General features: G+C 36.4%; 2 protein-coding genes across 3 annotated transcripts; one reads left to right on the top strand and one right to left on the bottom strand.

Annotated features, from left to right (window-relative positions):
• The first annotated feature begins 4137 nt into the window (after positions 1-4137).
• LOC104606748 (3-dehydroquinate synthase, chloroplastic-like) lies at positions 4138-12954 on the top strand. Its single transcript, XM_010272100.3, has 8 exons — positions 4138-4657; positions 5083-5233; positions 5318-5485; positions 5568-5794; positions 6036-6159; positions 12156-12218; positions 12304-12447; positions 12540-12954. The coding sequence occupies exons 1-8, from the start codon at positions 4293-4295 to the stop codon at positions 12669-12671; spliced, it is 1374 nt and encodes a 457-aa protein (XP_010270402.1). The 5' UTR covers positions 4138-4292; the 3' UTR covers positions 12672-12954.
• A 1607-nt stretch (positions 12955-14561) lies between these two features.
• MAP3KA (mitogen-activated protein kinase kinase kinase 3) lies at positions 14562-22279 on the bottom strand. Of its 2 annotated transcripts, none has more exons than XM_010272101.3 (11): positions 21506-22279; positions 19966-20289; positions 19674-19761; positions 19413-19475; positions 18531-18691; positions 18351-18426; positions 18067-18126; positions 17850-17960; positions 17522-17758; positions 15389-15495; positions 14562-15299 (listed from the first exon to the last, which is right to left on the bottom strand). In XM_010272101.3, the coding sequence occupies exons 1-11, from the start codon at positions 21940-21942 to the stop codon at positions 15038-15040; spliced, it is 1926 nt and encodes a 641-aa protein (XP_010270403.1). In that variant the 5' UTR covers positions 21943-22279; the 3' UTR covers positions 14562-15037. The 2 variants fall into 2 exon arrangements, with proteins under 2 accessions (XP_010270403.1, XP_010270404.1); XM_010272102.3 differs by having other exon boundaries at positions 15389-15492.
• Between the last annotated feature and the right edge of the window lie 3325 nt (positions 22280-25604).

Genomic DNA, 25604 nt, shown 5'->3' with positions numbered 1-25604 from the left:
CAAACTATACTTTATTTTAAGTTGGTAGCCAGTATGAGACCTGTTTACGGGCTGGGTTCAGATTGGGCTTTGCTTTTATATTAATAAAACATGTTTAGGCCTGAGCCCGAGTCCGGCCTGACCATTGGGTTAGATCTTGAGTCCAAGCCCAAATCTAATATAAAACCCGAAGCCCAACCAAGAAGTTGGACAAAAAGATTTTTTTTTTTTTATTCAACAATAAAACTGAGAGCTTAACCCAAACCCATGGACCTAACCCAACCATGAACAGACAAGGATGGCCCATGAACAGAGACACTATATTGGATAAGTTCACATTTATCAAAAATGGGTTCTTCCTTGTATTGAAAAACCACCCAGAAAACCCATCTTATTTCTTAAAAAACGGGAGGTTCTATTTCCTAAAAAAAATTGGAACAGTTAGAGAGAAACCATAAGCGTGGGTATCTTGGCTTGAAAAGCAAATAAATGTGGATATCTTAATGTTAGTTTTAATGTAATTTACTAATCACTTTAATCGGCTAAAGTATAAAAACCTCCTAAGATCTCACTTTAACAAAATCTTCCTCTGTCCCCAGTTTCGAAAAAACCTGCAGTTACCTTACCTTACCTCCGCGATTGTCCTACAGAGAAATGTTGGCCTAATATATATATATATTTTTTTCGCCTTATGGGGCTACACAACAGGGGTAAGCCCACACCTGGTGGCAGCGGGATTTGATCCCAGGTGTCTACTCCCATGAGTCGTCAGAGAACCTACCCATTGAGCCACCTGTTGGTTTAATGTATTTTTTTTTTTAAATATTCATTTTACTCTTATATCTATCATTTTCAGATGAAGATACTAAAATACTGCTGAAAGAACATTTAATTTTTATTTAACTAAAAAATGTCTAAATTAGATTAAAAGAGTAAAGTAATTTTACTTTGTAAACTCATCGAATGAAATCTGAAAGGACAAATCTAGCATTTTGAATTATATTGGAAGATACCCTAATAAATAGTAAAGACAATTTTGTAACTTTTGAGTCTCTAATATTGGAACAATGATGGAAGGGACGTAACTGCAGTTTTTTCAAAACTAGGAGGAGATTTTTATTTTTACCTTCATTAATGTAAGTATTTTAGGTTAACTAAACCAGGTCGAAATTGTGAAAAATACTAAACTGGTTTTGAATGGGCCAAAATAGATAAAATACTAAACTAGCTTAAATAACTAAACCGGATAATTTTACTAACAAAAGGAAAACTAAACTGGATCAAAAATATTATATACCAATTGAACCGGTTCGAAATTACAATATAATAGGGATCGTGTTTTGTTATAGGGTATGGGCAACCCTTGTGCTTTGATAAAAATGGGTCATATCTTATTCACATGTATGCACTTAAACAGTGTAATTTACAGGGCATTCAAACACCACAATAATCTATATCTATAATATAAAGAGGAATGTGTGAGAGTTGAAACGTCTGTCACCACAAGTGTCGCACGTTTCTCACTCTTCACACATGTGAGCTGTTTCAGTTGAATGACTAAAAGAGCCTCTACATTTTGATATCAAAACTCTTATTTAAGCACATAAGCACCATTTTTTTTAAGTATGGTTTATTAACTAATATTGAGGTTATTTTCATCTTTTACTGTCTTTATTGTAGTGGAAGAGGATTTAGGTGGCCTGGCACGAAGGCTCACGGGCTATGCCAAGCCCGGCCCGGCATGGCACACCGCCCGTGGCCCACGAACCGACACGGCCCATATATATATTTATATAAAAATATATATTTTATATATAGTTATATAATAATATATAGTATATAATATATTAATAAAATAAATATTTTTTAATTTTATTATACTAATTTATTTAATTTCTACATATATAAGCAATTTTATACACAAAATTCATATAAAATTAAAATTTTAAGTTTTTTGTCAATTTTTTTTAGATAAATAGCTTTGGCCCGATGCACAACTCAACTTGGTCCAAGGCTTGGCCCACGAGCCAACCTAGCCCGCGGCACGGCATGGGCCTGGGCTGACCCCCAAATTTTTTATCGGGGAGGGCAGCATGGCCTGCGAGCCAATACGGTTTGTGTGGGCCGCCCACAGGTCGTGCCATGCCAGCCCAACACAGCCCACTTTACACCTCTAAGTGGACTAGTGGGTGCCGAAAATAGGATAAATTTCTCCACAAAATCTTCTCTTGGTGAAACCCACTCCATGAATTTATTAAAATTTTCCGTTATATTTTTAAATATAATGGACATATCCATAGATTAATTGCCTCTTAATTAATGCAGATTCAGTCATGTCCCTCTTATTGCCTTTTTAGTTTTACCATTTTCTTACTCTTAACACTTATAATATGCATCAAATGTGGTTGATTCTTATCTCCTCCTAGGAGTAAGCCACTGCTAGCAAAGGAGGAGCCCTTAGTTCTCAGTTCAATAGGTATATATAAATTAATTTTTTTTTTTCCTTTTCTTCTTCCTCAGGGCTTCACCCCTTATGCTTTCAGCATTTGTGTTTTTCATGTCCTTTGGTGCTCTATGTTTTGTTCTAATAAAATTGATAGTTTCTTCCATTAATATTCACTAGGTCATTTATTTTGAATTGAATTCTTTTACCACACCTTTCCTTTTAATCTTTTAATATATATTTTTTTTCCAATGGTTATGATAGCATTCTTGGTCTGATGGATATTTCCAAGTTCCAACAACTAATAGGAAAAGGCCTTTAGAAAAAGTTCCAATGGTTATGATAGCATTCTTTATAGTCAAAATTTGATCAAAGCCCTAATTTTCAATTCTAACTAACTAAAATGACATTTTGTCAGTATTTTTAATCTTATGGCTAATGGAAACAGTTAATGAGATTGGAATTTGACCGTATTTGACCATAATTTTACAAATAATTGAAGAGTCTGAAAAATCGTAAATGCTAAATGATATGCTGAATGAATAATTTCTAGGCATGTGAATGAAATGATAAAGATTGAACGTAAGAACGAACTTAGATGTGTGAGATGGGAGATGAATTGAACGAGATTTTTTGACTAAAACGAAAGGACAGTTGATTCCGGATCTCCTATCCATCAAACCTTGTTTACGTTTATACAGTATATCTCATTCTTTGCATAATATTATGCAGGGGAAGATGTTCCCAATTCACGGGAGTAGTGTGTTATGAGTAGACGTGAACAGAATTCTCATAAACAGAGGAGAGTTAATAAATGCAACTATTGTAAATGACAAATAGGTGAATGCGATAGATATGATTATGGGAGTCTACTAAACAGAGCCATGCTGCACATTTTTGAATTAAAATGATGAACTAAATCAAGGTAGGCTTATTAGAAAGCTAAAAACAGAAATTAAAAAAGAGAAAAAAACAACAGACATACCTCCAGGACGTTTACCAAAAGTTAAACCTTATTCCTTTAACCATCGATTTCAACCCAAAAATATCTTCGGAAAAGTATGGATAGGTTTGATGCAGATTTTTGAATTCTATTATGTATTTAAAATATCAAAAACCCCTATTTTATACATCAAATTAGGGGTGATCATTTCAGCATGGCCCCAGAAATTCCGGGCTTGAGCCTGGATTTTGTATTCAGGTCCGGCCTGGGCTCGGGCCCACAAATTTTAAGGCTGAGTTTAGGTTTAATATTTTAAGCCCAGCTCAAGCCCAGGCCCGATCCGCATGTTTAAATTTACAATTTTGTATATAATATATACATATTATTTTACATTATATTATATATTTTATATATAAATATTATAACATGACATGTAAAATTTATATTATATAATATATAAAATAAGTTTATATATTATGTCATTTAATATATAGATATATAATGTTTTATATATAAATGATATTGGTCCAGAATCAGACCCAACCCAACCCGAGCCCGAAGCTAAACTATAGCCCGGCCCGGCCCGGCCCATTATCCCCGTACACCAAACTCTAAAGTTTAATTCTGCTCAGACGGAAGCGGTTCCAGGATAAGCCTATTCTGGTCTCCTCGTCGTTGTCTCAAACTCCATGTCAGGGGTTTGGTGAGTTTTACACACGTGCCATTTAACTTCACACGATTCTTTAATCAATCCAGTCTAGTCTCAGCTCTCAAGTCTCACCTACCCACTCAAAGCTCCTTCTTTGTCCTTTCTGGCTTTAGAGCAAACAATGATAGGCCGTAGGCGGCAACAAACCAGAACCAGATTACCAGAGAGAGTCTCCTCAAACCAATCTTCCTCTCTCTACCCATCCCTGGTGCTAATTCATGGCTGCTTCTGCCACCCCTCCATCTCTTCACTTCTCTCTCAAGGCTTCTACGGACTCCTCTTCCACTCGGACCGGAGCGTGTGATTTGTTTCTTCGATGCCGGAACCGCGATCTCGTTCTTGTCTCGTCCCGCTCGGCCTTCGTTTCGTCCGGTTTGTCGGGACTGAGTAGAACCTGTGCGCCTGTTTTGAAGTCCGGTCGAATTCCAACGAAGATTGAGGCCAGTTCAGCTCCGGTCATGGATCAGTCGCAGCGTAAGGCGAGCTCTAGACTCTCGACGATTGTTGATGTTGATTTGGGGGACCGCAGCTATCCCATATATATTGGTTCGGGACTGCTTGAAGAACCCAATCTTCTTCAGCGGTAATTGATTTTATCGCTTTGTATCTTTGTTCATTGGAGTTGGGTTCATGTGAAAATTTGATATTTTCTGTTCAATCTTTCATTTCAGCATTCAATTGATCTCCAGTATGTTGTTTGTAACAAGTGTATGAATCATGGATGTTTTCTTCTTTTTAATAAGCTTGGAGTTTAAAGCTGTATTATTTTCGTTCCTTCTATTATAGGTTGCAGAGTAGTTAACACCATAACTAGAAATTGGTATTCATGGTGTGAAATTTTGTTAATACTGATTTTGGTTCATAATATAGAAGAACGAGGACTATGGTATATGGTTTGTGGTTCCGGATGAACTTCTGTAATTTAAATGAATGCGTATTATATTGTTGAAGGCTTTCTTATTTAGTATATTATTTATGCATTTTTTATTACTCTTGTTATTTTATCAGGCATGTTCACGGGAAAAGAGTTCTTGTAGTCACCAACACCACAATTGCACCATTATACCTTGATAAGGTTATTAATGCCTTAACATATGGGAGCTCAAATGTTTTGGTTGAGAGTGTAATCTTACCAGATGGTGAAAAGTATAAGGACATGGTAAGTACTCAAGGATTGCAGTTTCCATTTTTCTTTTAATATATGGTGTTTGCAGTTGACGTTTGTGATTGTTTTTGTCAATAGGATACTCTCATGAAGGTTTTTGACAAGGCTATTGAATCCCGCTTTGACCGGCGCTCTACATTTGTTGCCCTAGGAGGGGGTGTTATTGGTGACATGTGTGGATTTGCTGCTGCTTCCTTTCTTCGTGGTGTAAATTTCATTCAGATTCCAACTACTGTAATGGCACAGGTCTGTTGCAGGTCTATATCTTCTTCTCCCTCTAAGCCAACCATGTATGTCTTTAATGTTTCAAATGACTTCCTCTCTCCAGGTAGACTCTTCTGTTGGAGGCAAAACGGGAATAAACCACCCACTGGGGAAAAACTTGATTGGTGCTTTTTACCAGCCCCAGTGCGTCCTTGTAGATACAGATACCTTAAACACATTGCCTGATAGGGAATTAGCTTCAGGATTTGCAGAAGTTGTAAAATATGGGCTTATTAGGGATGCAGAGTTTTTTGAGTGGCAAGAGAAGAACATGCAGGCACTATTAGCAAGGTATAATAAAACAGATATTGCATTGTCTTTCAATATTTATCCACTTACAGGATCTCTAATTGTCATGTAGGAATATGTCTGTGTTGTCTCTCAAAATAACTAAGCTGTCTTTTGATAGAATTATTTCACAAGTTCCTAGAGAATATTATAATGGACTTTGTTTCTTCAGGTTATGATAGGCCAATTTTATGGTTTTCCTTCCTAAGATATTCTCATATACAAAATTGTTGATTGCTGGCAGGGATCCAAGTGCACTGGTTTATGCTATCAAGCGTTCATGTGAAAACAAGGCTCAGGTTGTAGCCTTAGATGAGAAGGAAAGTGGATTAAGAGCAACACTTAACTTAGGTCACACGTTTGGTCATGTAAGTGTTGAATTATTGTTATTTACTATAAACAAGTGCTGAGTTATTTTTATTTACTGTTTATTCCATTTTACCTTTAGAATCTATTGTTATTTCTATTTATTTACTGTTCTTCATTTTGTTTTATTTGCAAACCAAAATGTAGATTTGACAGTTCTTACTAATTTCTTTGGTAGAATGTTAGGTTGTACATTATGCTGAAGCAGTAGAAAAGGTTTTTTATTTTCCTATTATTTTTGCAACTAGACAACTAATTAGAGGTCCATCCTCACAGTTAGCAGTGCTCATCAAGTTAACTAAGTTTCCTAGTATAAATGCTGGGTAGAGCTGAATGACCTTAGATGCAACCTGAAATGACATGCAACCCAAGAATCCACAAGAAGCCTATCCTAATCCCACTAGAACAGTGCACCCCCACCCCCCACAAGTTGCCCTTCCCCACCTCTCTCTTGGAGAGGTTATTAGCCACTGAGTTATCTTATCTCAGGATTCATCTAAACAAGATGTTCACTATGGAATCCAACATCTTTTTAATGTTATATCTCAATCTCCAGAGCTTGCAGACTCATCTTTTATCCAACCAATCAATCAAGGATACTAGCAGAAGGCCATAATCTTCTCTCAAATAGAGTTGCCAACACTGATATGTGAGAGTGAACAAGGGTATTCTCACCCCTATGATTCTCTCTCTCTCTCTCTCTCTCTCTCTCTCTCTCTCTCTCTCTATATATATATATATATATATATATATATATATAAGGATTAAAATATTGATATGATATGCCCGATATTGGGCGCATCGTATCGGTATTGGACTGCACCAATACAGGATACGCTATGACTACAAGTGTATCCTACCAATTGTGCGTATCGGTCTGATACGCCACCATATCGGCGTGTATTGCATAGTATTGGCCGATACAAAAGCGTATCAACCAGCGTCTCACAATAAAAAAACGGGGGGAGTGTGACTCGAACCCAAGTTGGTGAATGCCCATTACCCAAGTGTGCATGTGCATTAACCACAGAGCCATTTGTTATTTCATGTTAATATGTGTAATAAAATAACATTTATTAAACTTAATGTTTACATGCAAATAAAAAACAACATAATTTATTTCAAAAACTTCAACTATAAATTAAAATGAATAATATTCAAAATTAGCATTTTATAAATCAATGGAATAAATAATTTATAAAATCCACATATATATTATCAAAAGTGAATTTTAATTTCAAAAATTTATACAAATAAAATATTTATAATAGAATAATTATTTTAATACTTAAATTTTATAAATTTGCATATGGTATATATCTTAAGTTTTTATAAATTATTAATTAGTATTTTAATTTGCATTAAATAACAAAGTATTGTTTACAAAGTATTTGAAAATAGAAATATAAATTGAATCTATCAAATCCATTAATCTACATTTTATATAAAAAATAATTTTTAACTTCGAAATTTTATAAAAATAAAATATTAATAATGGAATAATTATTTTAGTAATTAAAATTTATGAATTTTCATATGATATGCGTTTTCAAAATTTTAATAGATTCGATATATTTTAAGTTAAGATTATATAATTTTATAAATTATTAATTGATATTTTAATTTACATTTTATAATAACACATTTATTGTTTAAAAAATATAAATATTATTTATCGAACATGTAAGAATTAATTTTTTAGTTGAACTTTTTGTTAATGTTAAAAAATAAAAATAGAAAAATAGAAAAAACGATATAATAATTCAGATATAATAGTTGCATATGCTTTATGCCTTACACTTTAATAAATAATAAAATAATATTGGCTTTTTGCATGTATTAATTTGTAAAAATCTATATAATATTTGCCTTGGACTCTTGATTGAAGCATTATTAATAAAATTGTATAATATCTACATGTCCTGTTATATTAATTATAATATATTTCTTCATATGTGTATATGTATATCATTTAAATATACAATTCCTATATATTTATATATTATTTATAGTTGTTTTAACATTAAACTTAATGCTATTAATATATTTATGGAATTTGTGTGCATTTTCTTAGCGTATCCAAGCATTTCCATGTTTTTTCGTTCGTATCCATGTGTTTCCCAAGCGTATCCGTATCAAAATTGTCCGATACGATATCTGATACCGATACTTTAATCCTTGTATATATATATATACTTTATTCTGGTTCTGTTTAGAGAAAAAGGATCAATGTCCTATTTATACATTTATTTTTCAAAGTGAGGGCAAAATGGTCCCACGCTTTAGTTTCTTTACATTTGCAACTTTTAACTTACTTGTACCTGCTCATGTGTCAGGCATGGTTCAAAGTATTGGTATGATATGCTCCAATGCCTGGTTCAAAGTATTGATATGATATGCTCCATATTGGGCATATCATATCGATAATCGATACTTTGAACCTTGGTACCAGGAAAGTCAACCTTTATTTTAACTGTTGAAGAAGAGGAAAAAGAATCAAGGGCTGTAAATTTCAGGAAATGAAGGCAAGTTAGGTGTGATTGTGAAACTTGACCTTGAAAAGACATAAAATAAAGTTGATTGGAATTGCCTTCTGAAGTTTATGAGACTGATAAGTTATGGTAGAAGGTGGATGTGGTGGATAATTGGGTGAATAAACTTCTCATGGTAAAATGGGGCCAGTGAATTAGTTTGGGCGTTGGCAGAGATGTTCATATCTCTCATCTTCAATTTGTAGATGACATTTTAGTGTTTCTGGGGGCTAATGAGAACATATCTAATTCAAAAGGGGCTATCCATTGTTTTGAGTTGGTATTAAGGCTTCGTATTAACTTTTCCAGAAGCAGAAAGTTTCTGAGATCCGCTGTTGGAGAAATGTAAGAACAAATTGGCTACATCGAAAAAGGACTACCTCTCCAAAGGGGGGAGGCTTACACTCATTAAGGCTTACTTGGCCAATTTGCCTACCTATTATCTTTCTACTTTTTGCATCCCCTTCAAGTTCTCTACCCAGCTCAAAGAGCTTCGGCAGAACTTTTTGTGGGATGGTGATGGAGAGAAGAGAAACCATCTTGTGAGTTGGAGTATGCAAACATAAAGAAGTCGGTGGACTGGGTATTGGTCATATAAAAGAAAGGAATACAGCTCTTTCTGGCAAATCTTTGTGGAGGTTTCCTCTAGAATCAAATGCCCTCTGATCTTCTGTCATCACCAGAAAATATGGGAAGCATGCCAATGGCTAGGATAGACAAGTACACTTGAACCAGGTCAAAGACATCAACCCTTGGAAAGGTATAAATTCCACTTACAATAGTTTCATTTCCTTCATTAGATACAAAAGGGGGGATTGGAATATGATTGAATTTTGGATTGACCTTCGGTGGGGTGGCTCCACTTTGGCTAATTTCTTTCCTTGATTTTTTAGCCTTACCCTGAACCATGATGCCATTATATCTTTTTGCTTTTCTTCTGCTTCTTCTCAAAACAACTGGAAGCTGAACCTCAGAAGACCCCTAAGGGATGTGGAAATTAGTGAAATTGCTAATTTTTATCCACACTAGGGAGATTTACATCTCTTCCTGTGCACCTGACACCCATATTTGGACTCTACACCCTGCAGGCAAGTTCTCAATTAAGTCTTATTTTAAGGCTCTGTTTGCAATAGAGCAGGCCAATGCTCATTTTCCTTCTAAGAGAATATGATGCTCACACATTTCGTCCAGGGTCTGTTTCTTTGTGTGGGAAGCTTGTTTTAATTTTGAAAAGAATTTTGGAAGAATTTGTTTTTCTCTGTATGCTTGCTGTTTATGTTCAAGTGATGGGGAATCATCCGACCATCTCATGTTTCACTGCCAGGAAACTAGGAAAATATGGTACTACTTTCTCAATATGCTTGGCACCAGTTGGGTTTTCCTGAGCACATGCATCTTGGGTTTCATGAGGCAATGGAAAGGAAGAGGCCTTAGGAGAAGAGGAAAGATTCTGTGGAAATCCATCACTGACACTGTTATGTGGAGTTTATGGGAAGAGAGAAATGACCATATTTCTTATAACAAGGCTAGATCTCAGGAAGATCTTCTTTCTCACATCACTCATTAATGTTTCCTTTGGGCCACTAGCTCTGAATCTTTGTATGACCTCCACAGGATTATTGCTATCTTTGTTCTCCCATCCTAGGTCCTGCATTGCAGCATTGCCTCTTGTAGTATAAGAACCAGTGACAATGGGGAGATGACCCTGAATTTTCATGGAAATGCCTCTGGTAATGTGAGTGAAGCTGGTATTGGAGGTGTTTTCAGAGGGTGATAACATTTGTTGGGCATTTCGTGTATCAATTGGGGTTGCAACTTCAACTAAAGCAGAAATTATGGCTTTTCTTACTGGTCTCTGCATAGCCAGAGATTTGGGTTTCCTGAACCTAACCATCAAAGGAGATTCTGGAAACACTATTAAATGGTTAGGAGAAATTGAAAGTGGTCCCTGGGGTTTAGAACATTTCTTGGACAAAGCTAGAGATATTATCATTTCTATGATGTAAATCTGTGTTGGATCCTAGGGAGCTAAACCCTATAGCTGATGGCTTAGCTAAATCTAGAGCTCACAGGGATTGCTTATGTAGTAGTAATTCTCTACTGTGTAGTCCTGTGAGAGTCCTTTGCTCTTACTCTGATGTACTTGATCTCATGTACTCCTCTTTGTCTAATGAATGGATTCAGTTGCCTTTCCTCTCAAAAAATCTCAGGAAAATATGAAATTCTTGACGAGGGGGATGGCATGAAGGTATGGGTGCTCATTTATCACACGTGTGTTTGTGTGTGTGTTATTTTATATTATGATATATTATATCATCATCATCACCTTGTCCCAACTATATGGGGTCAGCTGCATGAATCCTGTTTTGCCATTCCATTCTGTTCAGTGCCATATCCATTATTCAATTATGGGCACTTATCATTTCTTATTACTTCCACAGTTTTCCCCAAGATCTTATTGCCCCTTCGATTTGTAACAGATCACTTTGCCTAACAAGTGCAGTAGATGGTCTTGTGTGCATGTCAACAAATCATCTCAATCTACTCTCTCATTTTATCACCTATTGGAGCTACTCCTAGATTTCTTTGTATGACTTCATTTCTATCTCTATCCTTTCTAGTTTTACCATTCATCCATCTAAGCTTTCATATTTTTACAACACTCATTTCTTGGACAAGCTGTTATTTATCTGTCCAGCACTCTGCTCCATAAAACATAGCTGGCCTTACACTTGTTTTATAGAATTTTCCTTTTAGCCAAAGTGGTATTTGCCTATTGCACAAGACTCCGGATGCACCCATCTATTTTGTCCATCATGCTCTAATTTTATGGGCAACATTCTCAGTTCTTTGTTAAGAATTATTGAACCAAGGTAACGGAAGACATTTTATATATATATATATATTATAAAATATTGTATATATTAAATATAATCTATTAATAACATAGGCAAAGCCTAGCCTGGCCTATGATGATCCCTTAGCGAAGATGGACAAGGGGTCAAGGGCACTATCCACATGGCTAACTGACAGGAACCCGTCAGATAGAATGCTTATTCATCTTGCAAGCCTACCACACGTCAGAAAATCCCTGTCACTGCATGCTTCAAAGACTACCATGTTTAAGCAGAATTGTTTTGCCTTCATTCACCTGTATGATTGTCTTCTATTCGAAACACAGGCTTGTAACTTGTCTTGAAAAGAATAGCATTATGAGCATAAGATTGCTGACTGGTACTTATTTTTTTTTTGATGAATCTGACTGGTACTTAATTATGATATTGGGTTTGAACACATACGTGCAGATGATTCTCCAACTAATATTTTCATCCCTTGCCATACACAGTCCTTTATCATGAGCAATTCTCTCTCAAGTTTCATCTCCAATTAATATTTTTATCCCTTGCCACTACACGGTCCTTTATCATGAGCAATTCTCTTCGTAACTTTACCATATTCTTTTTCAGGCAATAGAAACTGGGTTTGGTTATGGTCAATGGCTCCATGGAGAAGCTGTTGCAGCTGGCACGGTACTACATCCATTGCTATCTACTTTGACTTTAATAATTTCAAGTTCTTGTTTTATGCTGAATAAAACAACATTTGAATTTGCAGGTCATGGCCGTGGATATGTCATACCGCCTTGGGTGGATTGATGAATCTATTGTGAGGCGAGTTTACAATATTTTGCAGCAGGCAAAGCTACCTACTGCACCACCTGATATGATGACTGTGGAGATGTTCAAGTCTATCATGGCGGTAATAGATCATGAAAAAGTCTTTTTTTTTTTGTTCTGAATCTAATTTATGTGGTCCTACCTCTAATGAATCTGTTACTTTTGGAAATGTAGGTTGATAAGAAGGTGGCTGATGGTCTGCTAAGACTCATCCTTCTAAAGGGTCCTCTTGGTAACTGTGTTTTTACAGGGGACTATGATAGGAAGGCCCTTGATGAAACTCTACATGCATTTTGCAAGTCCTGATTCCAATCCAACCATGACTGGATGCATCCTCAGCCTTTGGCATTTTTTTCCTCCAAGCCGTTCTGTTATATAGAGTGATATTTACATGTATTTTAGATGGCGTGTTTCATTGTCTACAGTTAAAACATTAAAGGAAGCCTTGCCAAATTGTTTGACAGTGCCTTGCTAGGTATTGTATCTTGATTTATTAGATGGATTCTTTCATATGATTACGACTCTGTAATTCTGTATTTGAACGGTGACGTGGTTTCTAATAAAGCTCAAAAATTAATTCTGAATCAAATGGCTAAGAAACATCGTCGCAATGTTGATATTTTTTATTTATGTAGTTTTCTTTTTTTATGGCAATCCTTTAAGGGAGGGCCTGCTCAATGGTTGTTACTGATCTTTACATGGCAGGGATTTCAATTTTAGAAGAAATATCATAACTCTCTTGATGAGGACGCCGATTTATGAAAAAAGTAAAGTCATGCCATGCATTAGCATTAAGGACCATGCCAAACGTGCAGAGAATGTATGTCTGCCTGTCTATATCTATCTCTGGAGAGTATTTCTTGATAATTCATATTTCTATTCAAAATGATCTCAAACAAATTCTTATTCTTGCAATTCAATAGGATGCTCAAAAATGACGAAAAAAACCTGCTGGCACATTCGCCATATTTCTTAGCAGAAAAGAAAATGTTCATCGTATTCATATTCAATACTCCGATCTCCGTGGAAGAAAACTGCCCATTCCCCAGGTCTTGTCCAAAAAGTATCAAGTCTCCTCCTTGGATGAACTCAATCTACGTGCAACTTCTTGATGAACCAGTGAGAATACTGGTAAAGCATAGGAGTCAGGATTCATTTAGGGGCATTTCAATCATGAAAGTGGAAGAAACAAAAAGAAAAAAAGAAAAAAACGATAGTTTAGACACGTACAGATTCTCAGTGGATTTGTATATCAGTTTTTGAATCTTCCAAGTATTGTTATGAAACTTGAGAAGTGCCCACTTTTGGAATCCATTGTTTAACGCAGCGGGTTACATATAATCCAAACTTTAAAGTTATATCAAACTATTCACTTCTTAACAGTCCAAGTCTCCAAGATACAATGTAGACTGGAGAGTCAAAATCGACTGGCAAACCAGTATTCCACAAAAGCCTTGAAAGAATTACAACAATCGAAGTCTGGGAGACCACTTGAGAAATTCACAGGGAACTATATTTCCCTAGGATAGGACTATTTTCTATTGATCTTGAGCCATTTGAGTAGTTATATTTTTGTTGTAGCTTCTGTTTTCTCTAACTTACCAAGTATAAATGTAAAAACTGTTAATCTGATGGCGTGTTAGGACTTTCCTGAACTCTAAATTCTGATCCTGTGTACAAGAAGTGGGAAGGTTCTATATTTCCCAATTTTATTTAAATGGGTTGACCTTATTTTTCGTGTTCATAAATCATACTTGAAAGTTAGCAGCATATAATTTAATCCTTTCATTCACGAGTCACGGCATATCCATTCTATAAAGATTTTCACGAACCCCAAACTAGCCGCTTTGTATGTCACGGACGTTTCCATGGTCCCGAAAAAATGACAAAAACTAGTAAAACAAAGCCTCTTAAAAAGCTTAATAAAATCACTCACAAGTCACAACTTCAAAAGCATCCCAACCTCAACGTGAGAAATGCCACGAGGAAGAGGAACTAACCTATTGCATTTGCAAGTCAATATTTCAAAGTCTTAACTTTTTTGGTTTGCCTGTCCAGAACTTCAGATACCCTCAAATTTTGCAAGCATTTTGTGCTTCAGACATCCTACTGCATTTAGAAACATGCCTGTAGAAAAATGTCTATGTTCACATGTTAGTTGGCTATGTTAGGGTATTGAACTGCTAAAACAATGACTGCAGATAAATGGCTAAAATCATTCGAGAAAATTGAGTACAAAATCATGGAAAAAGCCTCCCCAAAAGAAAAGAGAGGAGACCCGATTGATAAAAGACAAAATGGTATTCCTTATATACACAACAAATTTTGTGGTAGCCTCCCTCAGTTACAGTGGTCATGATCAAGAAGAGGTTACAATATCAAGAAATTCAGCAGCCATGCTCCATACTTCCATACAAAAAGGACTGCTACCCATCCCTTCCTCCAAATTCATCCATTTGGACAATCTCAATGGTCTCACAACTTCATTTGTTTACATGGGGAAGCAAAACAAGAGATTCTCTCATTCTCATCCAATCTCAACCCCAGGAAATGTATCCATCAGTCTTTGAGAAAAGATAAGTATTACATCCTTTTTCAACAAATTGCACTTTTGATCCAGGAGGCATTAATCATGACCACGAAAATTTTGTTGTGTTGGTCCTTACGTGTCCTCAATAAGGTCTTGCTCTTGGGGACCCACCAGGAGTTGGGGTTCTTATTTGGGGGCTATCCCACCAAACATCAGCAGTGTAATTTGTATTTGGTCTTGTTGACAAGGCTGAATAATCAGTCATGCCATAACTACTCTGTGCTATAAAGGGATAAGATAGATGAGGAGGGGAAAGAAAATAACTCCTATTTGCTGTGCAATGTTGTCGTAATGGACTTGAACAGGGAGAAACCGGTAATGACATGTTCACTCTTGCACTATCCCTGCAACAAATTATGATTGTCAAATTATTACGAAGTGAAGAACGAAGGACCTGTTAAATGTACATTTAAGATGGGATTGGGATGCATACCTTGAGATTTTTAAAGCTCTTGAAGATGTAACCACTGGCTTCATCGCATAATCTCCATGGAGCGAGGTGGTATTTATCCCCTTAAAATGGAATTCAGAGGTTGGCTGCTTCAAAAGCAAGGAGTTCAAGTCAAAGACTGGCGGAGGTTATCATTCACCAACACAATAATTTTGGAAAATAAATGGAGAACACCTCAAATGAATAGCTATAAGGTACTTCCAAGCAAAATATGTCATCTTAGTTTATTTGGATTATATGAATTGTTGAATATTTTATCATTAACATGATTGAAAAGCCATATTGATATGATAGAAAAGATAACCTCAGCAATCCAGAAGGAATTCCTACTATCTTCGTTAATACAAATTACTGAAAATATTCACAATATTGGACTGGAGATGCTAACCCACTTTTGTCCAACTGCATTATATCCAAGCCACTACCTAGTTACTGTACTCCACTAAATGTTTTTACTGAGCACAAGTTTGGAGAATTCTTTCCCTCTTGCTCCCCATCAATACAACTCACATTGAGTATAAGCTTCCCTTCTAACTGTTTTATAGCAAAAGTAAATGTGATAAGTTTACTTTCCCTAGTGTGAGGCAGGTAATCTAGGGAAAAAACGAAAAGGATAAGGAAAAAGGTGTACAACATAAAAATTTTTAAGCAGCATTGTGATTTTGCTCTCACCCTTTGGTTAGTGACATGGGAAAGAGGAGATAACGATTTAAATTCATGGCCTAAAGACTTCCTTTCTAATATTATTATCTGAACATATTGAAGTGGCACTTTAGAGGTAGAAGTTGCAGAAACTTAAAACCAAATAATTGGTTCTTTCCATAAAAAATAACTATCCTTTTTTCATTGGTAATGGGAAACTTCATAAAAATAAAAAGAAGATTACATATATATACAAGAGGAGTAATAACCATATAAGATTGGTCATATCCTCACCCAAAAAGTTACAAAAGTGACCTAATACAAGTATAAACAGTGAGAGCTGCTCCTAATATAGCTTAATCTAGTCAACTCTCCTGCTTCCCCCCCACCCCCTCCCCAAGTCAACGAATAAGCAAGGTTCTTGCCAGATCTGCATCTCTATGGACCATGACATTTACACTGATAACAAGAGATCTAGCCTCCATGATGTGATATCTATTCTTACATCCAGTGTGAACTTCCTTTCTGAATATTTTCTCCTCCAGTGTAAAGACTATGGTCATATAACGCATATACACCAGATCATCAAGTTTGAATATGTAACACTACCATATCTATATGTATCTACATGGTGACTCAAAAGTTGTGCCTTTACAATATTACATCTCTGAATAATTATATAATAGACATGATACATTGTTATTGTGGCACAACCTATAATAGTTCAACATTTCTACCCTATACATGTTGCATATGCTTATAAATTAATATCATTTGGGAAATCAAACTCCTGTGGTTATTGTGGATTTCATGAAAATTCTTCCGGGCAAATATCACAAGTCAATGACCACACATTAAACAGTCAATGAAGTTGAGATATGGTCCAAAAAGAATTGTTCAACATCTAAAATCACATTGGTGAAACATTTGGAACAAAGCCCAATACATGAGATGGTGCATCAAATTGATGTCCAAATTGACAAGTATATTTGGCTTTACATGTTTTCTCTTTTATGTGTAGGGTTGAATTAAGTATCAAAATTTCGAACTTCAATTAGTACCCAGTAATTAAAGGCGGTCTGCATTCCAGGAGGCAAGTTCATTTTATAATATACTTCCTTTTCAAGATAGAATTAGATATCAATGGTTGAAAGGTTTTGATTTTATATCATATACAAATGTATAACAGCTTCAGTCAAATTCTTTTTTAGTTTAGTTGTCTGAGGCTCTGTTTCATTTTTATTCTTTATTTCCTTCTCAGTTTGGTTGTCTGAGGCTCTGCTTTTTTCCTCTTTGTATGTTGTTCTTCTCCTATCTTATTTTCGTCTCTTATGTTCTTTTTCTTGTACCCCTATTACATGCTTTTCTTCATAATAAATTACTCTTATCCATTGAAAAAATGAAAAAATGAGGATTCTAAAACTCATAATTTCAATATTTTGACACAGTACTTGACAATCTACAAAACCTTACCAGTGAATGATTGCCTTCGTAGGAAGAAGGATAAACATCATTAGTTGTATTGATATGTATGACTCTTGATGCAGCTTGGTCTCGAACAAAAGGATGCTCCAATAACTGTGCAGCAGTAGGACGTGCAGATGGATCTCTCTGCAGGCAGAGCTTCAAAAAGTTCTTTGCATCATTAGAAAGGTGATCTGGAATTTCAGGGGTATCTTTGCTGTTTCCAATTTTAAATATTGCAGCCACCTGTCAGTTCCAATGAAAGAACATAGTATTAAAGTATGGTCTCACAAGAAATTAACGTTGTCAAATAAACCAAGGAAATTCAGTACGGTACCCCTTCGTATTGGCTCCAAGGTGGTTTTGTTGTTGCCATTTCAAGAATTGTACACCCAAGGCTCCAAATATCAACAGCAAGACTGTATCCGTTACTACTATTCATTATAACCTGGATAGAGTACATTGGAAAGGGAGGTTAAGGTTGGTGAGTATTATAGACATGAAAAATGAAGAAAATGGTGCAAAAAAAAAAACGAAATTCTAAATTTAAATACCTCAGGTGCCATCCAGTAAGGACTTCCTTTAAAAGAAAGCACTGAAGAATATGATGTAATCTGCTTAGAAGGAAACAGAAATGATCATCCCATTGGTAAATGGATAAACTAGAAAACTGATTACCTTATTCTACACGAACATAATTATTTGGCATAACATATTCAAGCATTAGGCCTTTATTTAACTTCTCTATTATATATCTTCATTTTATCTACGAATATATTTCTAGTTTTCTACTAGCACCTCTGGACATAATATGGCAAACAAGAACAAAAGGACTTACGTGTTTGGCCATGCCAAAGTCTGCAAGCTTGATTTCACCATTAGGATCTACAAGTATGTTGGCTCCTTTAATATCTCTGACAGGTTAAACATTTTGTTTAAGCTTCTAAAGATGGAAAGTGGAAGAATTAATGACACAAAGGAATTCCTTAGCAACAGAACTAATGTAATAATCAAGTACCTGTGTACATGATTCCTTCCATGCAAGTAGGCAAGCCCTGAAAGAATTTGTCTAGTGTAATTCTGAATAACAGGTTCCCTGAACGGACCATATTCCTGAAGTAATTTGTGTATGGAGCCCCCGGATACATACTCCAAATAAACTGAGAGCGTTTCTTCTCCCTGTATACATTAACTCTTCAGGATCATTCCAATTTTCAGGGCTCATTAATTAGGATATACAGAGTGAAATTGGTCCCCTATTAAATATAAATATTGGGTTAATCCTACATTGAGACGGTTAAGGAGGCTTGACATATGATTTGAATGTATTCTTTTCATATAAATCCAGTTGTAAATACCTTTCAGTTAAAACAATGACAAGCACAATTCAAATGTGCAAAGGTTTGGCCAATCAACTTGTCCTAGCTGTGAGCAGGTCACTCTTCTAATCCTGTTCTTCATCATATGGTTTGTGCATGTGAGAACTGTACTATATAAGTCCATATTGAGACCTATTGTACAGTAGAAAAGTATGAAATATGAAACCTAAGATTTCCATCCAGTTCAATGCTGAAGCATAAATGATCATGGGGTGTGAATCAGAATGGGTAAAGCTAGAGCTTGTCAGAACATGGTGCTCTCTAATCCAGAGTTTCTGGTCTCATTAACGTATCACATACCTCAAACCTGACAAGGATTAGATGATTAAACACCTCCCCGAAAAGGAAAAAAAAATAGTATGGTTTATACAGTTATAGGTAAATGCATCATGCTACCAACATTTTAAAATAATCAATGAATGTTCTATGCTGGTAGGAGATTATATGTATGATAGCAACACAAGTCTTCTGAACACGGAGAGGTTTTCCAACTGAAGTCAGAAAAGAATAATTGTACTTACCAGTTCACTTCCATAGTACTGAACAATGTTTGGATGTGAGAGCTGACTAAGCAATGATATCTCCTGCTTCACACAAATAAAGCGAGTTAAATTACTGTAATAGCATTGAACCACATAAAAAGTTAAAACAAGGGTACTTTAGTTACATGGGCACATCCTGTTTCTGATATAATAATCATGCCCTAAGGGTACTTTTTTCTATGCAGAATAATACTTCTGACTAATCAGATATGTATGTGTGTGCACGAGGGAGAGAGAGACCTGATTCAGTTGCCTGAGACATTCTTTTGAGGTATGATCATCAGAAATGACTCTGACTTCCTTTATAGCACACATTTGTCCACTCTCACTGTTATAATACATGTAGAATATGAATGGAGATTAATAAATGATTTTTTTCTCTTCATGTACTAACATAAATTTCTTTTTGTTTCTCATTCCTACTACTGATTGTTTATCTCTTGCTAAAGAAAAGATGTAACCAGTTCAGAACTAATAAATAGTTACGTAGGAATTTTAGTGAAAATAGGCTCAATAAGAGGAATTACTGTACCTATTAAATCCAAGATAAACATGCCCAAATGTCCCCCTTCCTAGAAGTTTTCCTTTCTTCCAAGTTGATCTAAGACTATGTGCATGTTCAAAGGCTCCACTACTTCTTCTGGTGGGTGAGGCACAAGGGTTGGTAGGAGAACCTGGAGGAAGTGGCAATGGATGACATATACTCCTCCCATCTTCTGGCCTCCCTGTTGCAGAGTCTAGACTAATACCAAACAATCGTTGATGCAAAGGTGATGAAGGAGTGGTGGGGGTGGCTGCTCTTGATCCTGGACCTGGACTTCTTGATCTTTGGCTGACTTTAGTTTCACCATGTGCTCTGGGATTCCCATACAAAACACTTCTGTTAGTAAACATTAGAGAAGCATAAATGAAATCATTTGCGTGGAAGTTTTAAAGTTTTCAGTCTAAGAACAATGGATCCATCACCCATGTGCTTGACTTCTTAACAGAGAGAACGAAGTTAGAGAATTTTATCTGAAACTGCGGTAGATTTCATGCTTAGAACTGCGATATACAAACTGTTTCAATTGTTTCAAGGATTACTCAACGCAAGGTTCTAAAACTGGGAACCTATCAAGGTTTCAGTTCACAGTCTAGTTTCATTCTCTGATAATAAGTCAAGCACATAGATCCATCACTCTTTAAGATTGGAATGTTTACAACTACGAAATTCATAATCAGAAAACCCAAATTGAACAAAAAGAGAAACCGTCGAAATGAGCAAAAAACTCTTTAGCAAACATAAGATTTGGCAGCTGAAATTCATATAACAAAAGTATTGTAGTGAAAATTAGGAAATAAGACCAGCTTGATTGGTAGGAAAAGTCTACTAGTGTTAATATCACATATAAATGCCGGGTTGGTTTAATAGAAAACATGAGAGAAACAGAAAATTAAGGGAAATTTCTCAAGGAATTTTCTGATCCATGAGGCTGAAGCCCCCAACCGGCTTACAGATCTAAAAGAGAAAAAAGAAGAGGAAAAAGGAACATGTAGATAAAAGAAAACAGGAAATTCCCTATTCCCTTCCGGAAAATGAGAACAAAACGAAAACAAAACAAAAAAAAAAATATGAAGAGATCAAAAACAGGACACAGATGAAAGTCAGATAATATGAACAAAAAACGATGAAAGCAAGATAAAGAGCATGAAAAAAGGAAATCAAACGCCATATCCACATCTTCAGAGAAAAGAAGGGGGAAAACAGACACTAATCAACCATGACTTTGCAGGAACCAAATTGATATATACTAAACTTTGAGAAATTTTCAGGAAACAAAGTCCAATACTATGTCTTCATACCAGTTCATTATCATAACAAGTGATCATCTTCTCCAACAGAAATAACCCACCAATCAACTAATCAGCTAAAATTCGAATCACAACCTACGCCTCTTGACACAGACAACAAACCCACATGAACATCCTCAACAAAAACCAATCTTTCAAACCTTTTCATGACAAACAACCCCCTGAAACCACAAATTCCAATCCAGACAGCAAAGCAAAAGGAAGAAGGTCGAGACACCCACCTGTAACCACCAAATAACCCAAGATCAGGAGCCGGATCATCGGAAGACCCAGATGAGCTGATACTCGAGACCGACCCAGACCCAGACCCACCTCCATGATCAATCCCTAGAAACGGCGGCGAAGACGACACCGACGGCCGAGGCAAAGGATGGCCCCTCCTCTCCGCTACACCAACATGGCCATCTGAATCCGAACCAAAAGAAGACCCACCAAAGCCACCGGCGGCAACCACAAAATCCTTACTAGTCCTGGCCGAATCACGAGCTATGAAGACGGTCGCCGCCTCATCCAAACTCTTGGATTTCTCCTTCCCCTTCTTATCGTTCTTGATTTCCAAACCTTTGCTATAATTCTGCTTGCTCTCTTGTTCCTTCAGTTGCTGCTGTTGTTCTACCTTGCTGCTTTTCTGAGACTTTCTTCCCCACCAAGCAGGCATTTTTTTGTCATCCAGACACAGATACAGAGATAATAGATAGAGATGCAGAGAAAGTTTTTATTTGCTTTGTCCTTCCCTTTCCTTTTCCGCAATTCCGCCTCCAAATTATATATTGTGTATATATTTCTTGTAGAGAACAACAGATTGAGATAGAAAGTGAGTGAGACACAGACTTGAGAGAGATATCAAGAGGGTAGGCTTAGCTACAGTCGGTTACAGCTCAGCCAGATGGACCGGCGGGCAGTGGTTTGATGAGTAACCAGTGATGACGTGGCGCCGTAGAGAGAGAAAGTGTGTAGAGAGAGAGACAGACAGACAGAAAGTGGGTATGCAGTGTATGGATTGTAGGGAATGCTTGGTGGGAAGAAGAGAGAATCCAAATGGGGGTGTGTGCTTAAAGAGAGAGAGAGAGAGACCGCGTCGGCGCGTGCAGAGTAAGGAATGCTTCCTCTGGACCGGGCCGACCTCTGTTGTGTTGTTTGTGTTATTTCTGAAAACCTTCTGAGCCTGAGATGGAATCATTGAAGGAAGGAGGCGTGTGTGTTGGGCCGCTGGATTTGGTGTCATCATCCGGTGTACTACGTCCTTTCTTTTTTAGTTATTTCTTTTGACGTGGCAGCTTTTTATAGGTTAGATCCATAGACCCTTGCGCACGTGCAGATGAATGAGCCTGTTGTAGAGTTCGTTTTGTGGGTCCTACTAATTAGCTTTCTTCATGACCGTTCGATCTGATGATTTGATCTTATCTCAATACGGCCCATTATCTAAGTTCATTCTTATCTTCTTTTCCTATGGACAGTGATCACAAACGGGGCACATTCCTGGTATGGTGGGAGAGCATACACCGAAAAGGACAAAAGTCAATTTATTTTTACAGGGGTGTTTTTGTCTTTTCATAGCATCCAAATTCTTTTCCATGTTTATTCTCATTCTTATCCGGTTCATACTACTGTAGTGAAATGGTGCACGAATCGGGTCAACCCGTTTAGCATGGGTGTCATGGGTACATTTTCTAATATTTGGTATTTTTAGATATTATTCATATTAAATTATGAAATTTAATTATTCACTTCACAAAATTAATTAAATGTGATTAAAACTAATGTTAAATACTTATTTTGTTTTTGTTTGAAGAGAATTATTTGCATATGCAATTTAATTGGAGCATAAATCTAAAAATATTACCAAAAACATGAAATAACCAATAAGGATTTTAGTTTGTATTAGTGAAAATTTGACTCTTTGAATTTTATAGACAAATAATAATCTCAATATATAACTCCTGATTAGTTTATGGAAATTCCACATATAATTGCTTTCAGAGTTATATGATTCTTTGAAGAAGTCTGAATTGAGACAATTTTAGTTTAACTCAAAAGCTGAAGTTGGTTAGTAGTTTTTCCTTTTTAACTTTTGTGGAAAGCATAAACAAGAATCTTGTCTAAGATATAAGTTTCACTGATTTCTTTAAGGGCAAATTTCTTAAACTACCTCTATAATTTAGGAAATTAACTAATTAAATCTCTATTGTTTTAGTATTGTCTTAAAGTATTTTTACTGTTTTTAACAATTGACTAAATCTTTCTTATCGTAAGTGTCTATTAGCAGAAGGCTTAAAAAGATTATTTTGCCCTTCATTCAAAAGCTCAAACTCCTTATTCAGAAAGACATTATTGACGATCTTCAAGCTCTTTGGTTCCAATAAATACTGAGGATGACCGGCCTTAAAATCTCAAGGGTTGTGATCAGAGACGAAGAATAGGTTGAGGTGGAGGGGGCCGAGCAACAATTGTGGTGCTCAAGAATGGAGACTAGGTCTTGGGAGCAGCTAGGCATTTGAAGGACTTGGGTGAAGGGGGATGAAACAGATCGGCAAGGGAGATGAAAACAGAAATTGCCCTTGTCCCCTTCCTCCTTCAACCTCTCTCTCTCTCTTCCCTCCATCTTTCTCTTTCTTCCTGTTCTCCTTTTTCTTCTTCAAATTTGCCCTTGTTATTTCAGGTTTCTCTTCTTGAAAACCTAAAATTTTCATGAACTTGATTCTACCGTTCGGAGCAATGGTGCTTTAAGAGGAGGTGGAACTCAAAGTTCTTTCTGTTGGACACATTTGCTGCAACCTCTCCCCGATGTTTATTTGTAGACTCTTTTTGGGCATTAAAGAAACAGTTGCCACTGGAACCGGATACCCACGCTAACTTCAATCCAACCGCTCTTGCTTCGGGACGAGGCCGGCCAATTCTTCGAGGAGGCGGAACTCAGAGCATCTGATAATGAATGGACTCCGAGTTCCACCTGACAATGAAATGTGGGAGATCAAACTGATCAGTGGCTTTGCAAAATCATGAATGGATTTTGACGCGGCCTTGAGAGCATCTGACAATGAATTTGGGGAGAAGTTCCTACCTTCCTGAGCATTTTCTTCCTAGAAAGCTTTCTGCTTGAGCTTCTCACTCAGACCAGAGAGTGATGGGGGAAAGAGTGGCCAAAAACCGTCAAGATGTATGCTGGAGATAGGTGAGAACACTGAGAAAGTACCGCTGCTGTGTGTTTACTGTTCTCATCAAGAAGACGATGAACATTGACTGAACAAAGGGGAAAAGAAGAATGGGTGGTAAATGGAAGAGAAAGAATGGAGGAAAGGACGATAAAATGGAGAGAAAACAGATGGAGGGGAAGAGAGTACTTCTAGTTGCCACCGCCATGCTTTCATTTTGATATTGAAGATGATGAACAATAACTTCAGCGCATTAGATGTGACCGCCAGAATGAACGTTGACGCCGAAGAAGAATGTGGATTCCGAACTCGTTCTAGACTCTTGGGCAAGAGATGGAGACAGAAGGATAGAGAACAAGGATTGAGGTCAGAGAGGGTCGAAGCGGAAATGGGATTTGGGTGATTGCCAATATCCTCCTCCCACCAGAGAACTCTACGGCCATTGAAGAAGATAAAACAAAAAATTAAAAAGATAAATGTCTTCTATGGAGTTGAATGTTCTAGTTGCAGTAGGGAAGAGATGAGCTTCGCAAAATCATGTACAGGAACCTCATGACCGGAGAATAGATGTTCAGATTGTTGGCTTCTCATTCTCCGGTGTTGCCTTTTCAATCGTTCAAAATCGTCGACGCTGATAGGCAGGGAAAGCCAGAAAGGGCATTTTGGGTATAATTTAAAATTGACGTAAATTGTCAAAAATATTAGAGATACTAAGACAATATTAAAATAGTAAAGATATAATTAATCAATTTCTTAAACCTTAGGATAGTTTAATAAATTTTCCCTTTCTTTAAATACCAAAATGCCTACCATTATTCTAAGAGAAGAATCTTGGGATTAATTTTAAGGACAAGGGCTCTTTTCCAATAATAAAAATACAACTGTCATGTTTTTTAAAAGCAATTTTGTTGATGGGACAGTTGTTTTTGTTTTAAAAAACAAAGCCATTTATGCATGTTAGCAACCCCATTTGCATAGAGACCGGATCTTCTCCTCATCTAGGGAGTTTCACACGCAAATCCTACCATTAATTGGGAACATCTTCCATACTTATAACTTATTATTCATGTGACATGTTCCAAATGCAGGGTGGATGTGCATGTAAGGTGCCCAAATGTAAGGAGCAGATCATGTTCCATTGGCATATCCCATTTTTCATTTTGATAGA

Source organism: Nelumbo nucifera, chromosome 5, assembly GCF_055504915.1.
Source record: "Nelumbo nucifera cultivar China Antique chromosome 5, China Antique-T2T, whole genome shotgun sequence".
In the NCBI taxonomy this organism is placed as follows: Eukaryota; Viridiplantae; Streptophyta; class Magnoliopsida; order Proteales; family Nelumbonaceae; genus Nelumbo; species Nelumbo nucifera.
Note: the sequence above shows the minus strand (reverse complement) of the source record. Positions and strands in the feature narration are given on the sequence as shown.

What these genes read in the sequence shown, in the direction of transcription:
- LOC104606748 (XM_010272100.3), top strand. Translation starts at nt 4,293, where the DNA reads ATGGCTGCTTCTGCCACCCCTCCATCTCTTCACTTCTCTCTCAAGGCT. An exon ending in GAACCCAATCTTCTTCAGCG is followed by an intron (nt 4,658 to 5,082) that starts GTAATTGATTTT and finishes TTATTTTATCAG; the next exon opens with GCATGTTCACGGGAAAAGAG. An exon ending in GTGAAAAGTATAAGGACATG is followed by an intron (nt 5,234 to 5,317) that starts GTAAGTACTCAA and finishes TTTTGTCAATAG; the next exon opens with GATACTCTCATGAAGGTTTT.
- MAP3KA (XM_010272101.3), bottom strand. Translation starts at nt 21,942, where the DNA reads ATGCCTGCTTGGTGGGGAAGAAAGTCTCAGAAAAGCAGCAAGGTAGAA. An exon ending in GTCTCAGGCAACTGAATCAG is followed by an intron (nt 19,476 to 19,673) that starts GTCTCTCTCTCC and finishes TGTGTGAAGCAG; the next exon opens with GAGATATCATTGCTTAGTCA. An exon ending in CTTGGAGCCAATACGAAGGG is followed by an intron (nt 17,759 to 17,849) that starts GTACCGTACTGA and finishes TGGAACTGACAG; the next exon opens with GTGGCTGCAATATTTAAAAT.